This window comes from Sebastes umbrosus, chromosome 8, assembly GCF_015220745.1.
Source record: "Sebastes umbrosus isolate fSebUmb1 chromosome 8, fSebUmb1.pri, whole genome shotgun sequence".
Classification (NCBI taxonomy): Eukaryota; Metazoa; Chordata; class Actinopteri; order Perciformes; family Sebastidae; genus Sebastes; species Sebastes umbrosus.
Genome location: NC_051276.1, coordinates 34192837 through 34199631, shown reverse-complemented (window position 1 = coordinate 34199631; position 6795 = coordinate 34192837). Strand labels below are relative to the sequence as shown.

Genomic DNA, 6795 nt, shown 5'->3' with positions numbered 1-6795 from the left:
CCAGACTGAATCATGCAGGAAAAAGTCTGTCGGCGGAGCATCTTCCACAACCAACCGAGCAGGGATCAAACGTGTCATCATCACTTTGCAGGAAAGTACATTTTCATATCAGTTACATAACACATACATAGAAAAATGTTATATAAATAGAACATATAGGGGGGCAGCGGGGGTCGGTGGGGAGGTTCGATCCCCCCGACAGCAGCTGGTGTGTTCGTCTTACCGCTAAACACTGAACCCTAACCGTACTCTGACCTCTGACCCTTGAACCACGGTGGTGAAATGTGGCGTCTCTCTAGAGGGAAAACGTAACAGACAATTACTCAGCTGCTTTTAAAGTCACAAAAATAATACATCTACAGCGCTTTTAGAAAGGTGCCGAATAAAAGTATGGCTTTTCCTGAAAAAATTATGATTGTGAATTAATAATTTTTAAAATTTTGACGGGTCCAAAATGAATGTTTTGTTCATCTCTGTGGAGGATATCTGACGTTTAGTTCCCGCTTCTAACAAGGCTTGTGAGCCAATAGTTAAACAACGTTGGTGTTTCTGGGTCATCGGTTAGTGTGGAAAAAGAGAGATTGACGGTAAGTGTCTGGCAACAACTTGTTGTGAAGTGAATGCAATGGAACGACGGAGGGAGAACGCGACATCTAGTGGCTGAATGTCATCAATGTTATCAATAGCACCTTTAATTTGAACATCTACAAGTCAATGACAAACGGACAAACTTCATCTGCTGAGGAAGATCAGTGTGATACAACTGAAAGCTCCAGATCAGCTACTAAATGGGCCTTGTGGTGACTGTTTCCAAGGTCAAGAACAAACTCTCAAACTTGCTTTCAAAGTGATTTCTCTTGTGGTAATATACACATAAAACATTAAATGTATATTTTTCAAATTTTCACATATTTTTACATCAAAATAAACATCTGGATACGTTTTAAATTATATTTAATACAATTTATGGCAACATTTTTGTGGCCACCCTACAGAACGGCTGAAGGCCAGCTGGGAAACTGTGATGAGTTGAACCACCTTCACATTAGCACAGAGCAAACATCACACCTACTAGAGATGGGCCAATTTACGGTTCTGCCGGTCCGGTCCGGTGTACGAGCTTACATTTGATTTTATGCAAACCGGCCGAACCGACATTTGTCTTTATGACACGTTCTGGCAAACTGAAAAGTAGCCGACATCAGCAACAGGTGCCGACTGCGTCACGGCGCTAAATCCAGCTTGTATTGCATTATTGATAAGCAATATGACAACGTGATTAACATAATATTATGTTTGTTTATAAACGGACTAAAGGAGCCACTAGTGTCTGACAGGCCGTGCGTGAATTACTGCTAGCAACATGAAGGAGATTCTATTTCAGTAGAGGGGGGAAGGGGCGCACGGTACATGTTGTGTTCGTTTACTAGAAAGTTCATGTGTTTTTTGGGGTGACGAGACAAGACGGGCTTCAACCAGACAGTGTATTGCAAAGCCGGCAGGCCGTAACGTTGGTTGAGTGCGATCAAGAGAGAGAGAGAGAGCGTGTGTCACATACCGACAGTGAGTTTGAAGTTATCAGTTATAGCTGTGAAAGCAGCAGTGCAGTGTGTGTACAGTTTAGACTCAGTGAATAAATGCTACAACTCCTCAAGACCCAAGCCAAGCTCCCGTCTCTTGCCACCTGCTGGTTAAAGTGAGGAGGTTAGCCCCAGAGTTAGCGACAACTTCGACTGTTAAGGTGGACTAGCTATTCTCATTTTAGTGACAAGCTGCTTCTCCGAGTTTTGGTTGAGCAGCTGCAGAGTCAAGTGCGACACCTAGTGGTAAATTCCGGTATACTGGTCCAGTGTTTGGCCTAAAATCAAACCACTTTGAATTTTTACACCGGCACGACCCACACCGAGACAAACGATAAGCAATCTTTTAGCTTTCAATCCACTATTTTTCACCAAAAACGTACTATTTAAAATGCTTCAGTCGCTATCATCTCATGCACGGAGGAAGGTCAGGTTTTTGGATTCTCCGTTCATTATGGAGGCGTGAGAGAAAAACGAAGTTTTCTTTAAGAACTCAAGGTAACACGGGGTGAGTAACTGATATACAAATGGTCATTTTATGGGCTACGTATTAACACTAACTTGATATAACTCTCTTCTTAGTTGTCTGTTTCACTTACAGTAAATGAAACAGTCGGCTCTTTAGCCTTTTGGCTATTTGTGTCTGGTTGGCAGCGATATTTATTAATGTGAACTTTCCCCAATAAATAAATAAAATCACAACACCAGAGTGTTGTAAACTGTGGTTTGGTTTTTCAGCTCAGTGTTATAATTTACTGACATTTTAGCATGCCGTTTCCACAGAAAATACACATTTCTATGACTTTTTTAGATAGTAAAAAATAAAAATGTGATTTTGCCTTTGAAAATACCGTTGTATGCTGTTGCTTTAAAATGTCCCCTTATTGGATCTAAGGAGCCCAAACCGTCCATATACTTTTGGCCATAGTATGTTTTTGTTTTTCTTCTTCTTTTTTAACCACAAATATGTCAAATTCAGGAGCAAGACGCTCTCAGAAACCATTTCATTGTGACTTTAAATCCAAACTGCATCTTAAATCTTCGTGCAGTATATAAAGAAACACTTCTTCTTCTTCTCAACACTAGTGTCTCGAGTGTAGCACGTCAGACCTCTTGGCTGCGACAAATAAATTATCTTATAAAACACAACACTTCATCCACAAAACCATTTGTACTCCCAGAGGTCTACTTTACAGCAGGGGGCCCCGTTAGCCGCTGTTTAAATATTTAAACTCTTAAAGTATATTTACATGAAGCCACAAGCGGTCACTGGCTCTCAGAAAAAAAAGTGCTCTGACCCTCTCACAGGCTCGTGATGCACGGCGATAACACTTCTCCTCCACTTCACGCTGAACTGAACGGCTATCGGCTGCTAGAAGAGAAGACGTTACAGATCACAATGAGTCTTTGCATCGAGGCAGACAGCAGACAAGTCAGGAGGTGATTATCTTAAGACGCTACGTGGCTTGTGATTTAAGAGTCATGAAGGCAAACAGCCCGGAGGCTTAACAAAGAACTGCTGATAAACCTGAGGAGGAAACAAACAGAGAATACAACTCTCCAAATAAATATTGTCTCTTTGACGAGGATACGCCGCGACCTTAGAAAGTAAAGCTAATTCTTAAAATCAACTATTTCATGTGAAACCAGAGACTGTGTAAACATACCTGGAGCTTCCCACTAACACCCAGCTTCAAACGAAAGGAATAAAAGCTCCGACACAGACCTCAATCTTCTCTCTGGGAAAGTCCATCCGACACAGTTTAACTCACACAGGCTGAATATCAGATGAATGATTTTTCATTAGCTCATTAACTCATTAGCATCTGGAGTTCCCTGGAGGGAAACATCTGTTTCAAGTGTTTTAACATGTTTTTTTTGCATCACCTATTTCCACCCTGAAAGAACCAAGAACACAGATTTTTTTCAGTCAGGCTCGAAAAGATTTAAAACATTTTTTGCATTTCAGTGGATCGTACAACACAAGTCGTGCTGTGCTTTCCTTTTTTTTTGCATCTGGGAGTTGTTGAGTCAGTGCAGGCAGGACGTGAATCCTACAGTCTCTCTTCATCAATGTTAAACTTCTTCCCTCCGCGTCGTCAGCTTGTGATCTTTGCAGCATCACACTGAAGAGCGTTCAAAAAAACCTCCACAAAATCAGCCTTTGAGACAACCGACGGGCATCTGCACGGGCACCTCGCCGTGCTCCATGCAGGGGGGTCCTCAACACATTTCACTGCGGGACCAAAAAGCCCTGTGTCATGCTACGCAGCTGAGAGCCAAGCAGAGACACAAAGACGCCGCCAAAGTGACCAAACCGAATCCTTCGCCGTCGTCGGGGCCTCATACTTGGCATCGAGGGTCCGGTCGCGGGCCGGCGGGAGCTAGAGCCTTTTTGGCGTCCACGCAGCCGAGGCAGGAGGGAAACAACGGGCTGAAGAGGCGGCCGAGGCCTTTCCGGAAGACGCTGTTGGAGAGGCTGTAGATGAGACAGTTACAGAAGCTGTTGCTGATCGCCAACCACGTTGTGAGGAAGGACGCCACCTTGTGGTGATACAGCTCGGCGCTCTCCAGGAGGAAGTAGAGGATGTACGGCATCCACAGCACATAGAAGACGCTGGTGATGCGGAACAGCACCATGGCGTAGCGTTTGTCCGGGCAGCCCTCGCAGCGCTCCCCGCGCTCGCCTTTGTCGCCCTCCGCCTGCGAGCTGAAGCGGGCGTGGCGCTGGGTGATCTCCCTCGTGTGCTGCCGGCAGATCCGGAATATACTCCCGTAGGTGAAGCAGACGGTGAGCGCTGCCGGTGCGTAGAGCAGCGCCACAATGAAGGTGCTGAACCCCGGGTTGGTCTTCCAGGAGTCGGCGCACCACTGAAATATGTCCCCGTGGTAACCGGGCTTCCCCCAGCCGAAGAAGGACGGCAGGAAGATCAACGCGGAGTAAACCCAGATGAGGACGATGCACACCCTCAGCCGGCACGGCGTCACCAGCGTGGCGTACGACAGCGGGCGGGTGATGGCGATGTAGCGGTCCACGCTGATGCACGCCAGCGACGCCATAGAAACGCTCTTCAGCACGGACACCATGTAGCCGAACGCCTTGCAGGTGAGCTCCTCGTTCAGGCCTCGGAGGTAGTGGAGCAGCGACAGCGAGGGCACCAGGCAGCTGACGCCCACCAGCAGGTCGGCGTACGCCATGGTCTGGATGAAGTGGCTGGTGGTGTGGTGGTGCAGCAGCGGGGCGCAGTGGAAGACGAAGATCACCACCAGGTTGCCGGCAATGATGAGCACGGTGAGGAAGAGGATGATGACCACCTCAAGCACGCAGGTGTCCAGGCTGCGGGAGTAACCCACGGCGCCCAGCAGGCAGAACGGGGGAGAGCCGCTTTGGTTCACATCGGAGGAAGAGTTCATGTTTGGACTGGAGAGGGGAGGAGGGAGCAGGAGGGGGGCGGTTTCAGCTCAACGCATCCCCAAGTCTGTTTTCTAATCCTGAAGTTGCTCCAAAAACAAAGAGTGCTCCTGTTCTTCTTAAATCAGCATCTTTTCTCCGTCAGCGGGCAGCGAGCCCATCCTTAAAGTAGCAGTAATCCATCGGCGGGAGCACAACGCAGCCTGCTGCTGCTGCTGCTGCTGCTGCTGGGTGGGAAATATGTGCATGTGTGCAACCTCGCAAAAAAAACATAGAACAAGAGATGCCAGTCTGATGCTGCAGTGCAAACCGTCCTCCCCTCGCAGCTGTTTATCATACCCCCCCACCCACCCTACCCTCCACCCTACCTCTCGACTGCAAATCCTGAGGTAAGCACTCTGCTCCGGCACGCTGCCACCAAAAGAATCCAAGCATCCACTTCCGCTCTTTGCAAAAAAAACAATGCAATGAAATTCCCGGCCGCTCCGACGTTAACGCTCCTCCACGCTGACACAAGCAGGAGAGTCCAAACAAGCAGGAAGTGGCGGCTTCGTCCACGGTCCGCTGACGGAGGATGAACACACACACTATTTCACACACACACACGGCGTCTGGAGTCGTGGAGGCAGGCGAACATCCAGATGTGATGGATAATGTCACCAGGATCTCTTCTTCCATGAAGCTTCTAGTGAGGCTCAAGAGACAGCCGGCTGACTTCCAGTGTGTGTGTGTGTGCGTGTGAGGAAGAGAGTGTGTATGCATGAATGTGTGTGAGAGAGAGAGATCAGGGAGGCAGGCAGTAAACTGCCTCTCCTCTCTGCTGTGGTGGCAGTAGTGATGATGCAGCGCTGCTTCCCTCTCCTCCCCACCGCTCTCTCTCTCTCTCTCTCTCTCTCTCTCTCGTTCCCTCCCCTCCTTCCTTCCCTTTCTCTTCGCTCCCTCTTGTTCTGCCTTTCCCCATTTTTTTAGTCGACTCTCCTTCTCTTCCTCCCTCCATCTCCTTTGAATCTTTCCCCCACTGTCACTGTATTGACACTGTACGACTGCAGGAGAACCAGTTTGGATGAAGACAGTAACAGTATCCCAGTATGTATGGATCTGTTTGATTTGCTGATGGTTACATAACAGCATTTTAACAGCTTTTCAGTTATTTCAATGTGAAGCAGGTCCAAACTACACAATTAAATATAATCACATAAATGTTAAGGTCTAGAAAAAAATATAATATATACCACATTTAGAGTGAACGGCTTTTTAATTTTGTAAATCTGTGAGCTTCACAACAACAGACTAAAACATCAGTCATAATAGACCTTTGCTATTCTATAGGGCTGTCAATCGATTCAAATATTTAATCACGATTAATCGCATGGTTGTCCACAGTTAATAACAATTAATCACAAATGAATCGCATATTTTTTAACTGTTCAAAATGTACCTTAAAGGGAGATTTGTCAAGTATTTAATACTCTTATCAACATGGGAGTGGGCAAATAAGCTGCTTTATGCAATTCTAAATCAGAAATTGATCAAAATTGGCTTACAATCTCAATCATTGAAATCAAAAGCAGGATAGATGATTTTTTTTTTTCTCTCCGACCCCAGAAAATACAGCTGTACTCAAGAAATGTAACAGCCTTCACATTCATGGTTAAAACTATAAACCAGCACAATTCCCAACATCAGCCACCATGTTCTGAACAGACCCATTACATTACGAACACTAACAAAAGGAACATTTGCATTTTGGAACATCAAAACAGCAAACTTAAACTACTGAGTCCAGCACTCCTCCCTGTCGCT

The 6795-nt window shown here is 46.3% G+C and overlaps 1 protein-coding gene across 1 annotated transcript; it reads right to left on the bottom strand.

The window, feature by feature from the left end:
* Positions 1-345: 345 nt before the first annotated feature.
* On the bottom strand, positions 346-5900 carry LOC119492979 (probable G-protein coupled receptor 21). The gene has a single exon (XM_037777915.1). The coding sequence runs from the start codon at positions 4992-4994 to the stop codon at positions 3924-3926; it is 1071 nt and encodes a 356-aa protein (XP_037633843.1). The 5' UTR covers positions 4995-5900; the 3' UTR covers positions 346-3923.
* Between the last annotated feature and the right edge of the window lie 895 nt (positions 5901-6795).

Bases quoted from the DNA above. Each gene is read 5' to 3' on its own strand.
- LOC119492979 (XM_037777915.1), bottom strand. From the start codon at position 4,994: ATGAACTCTTCCTCCGATGTGAACCAAAGCGGCTCTCCCCCGTTCTGC.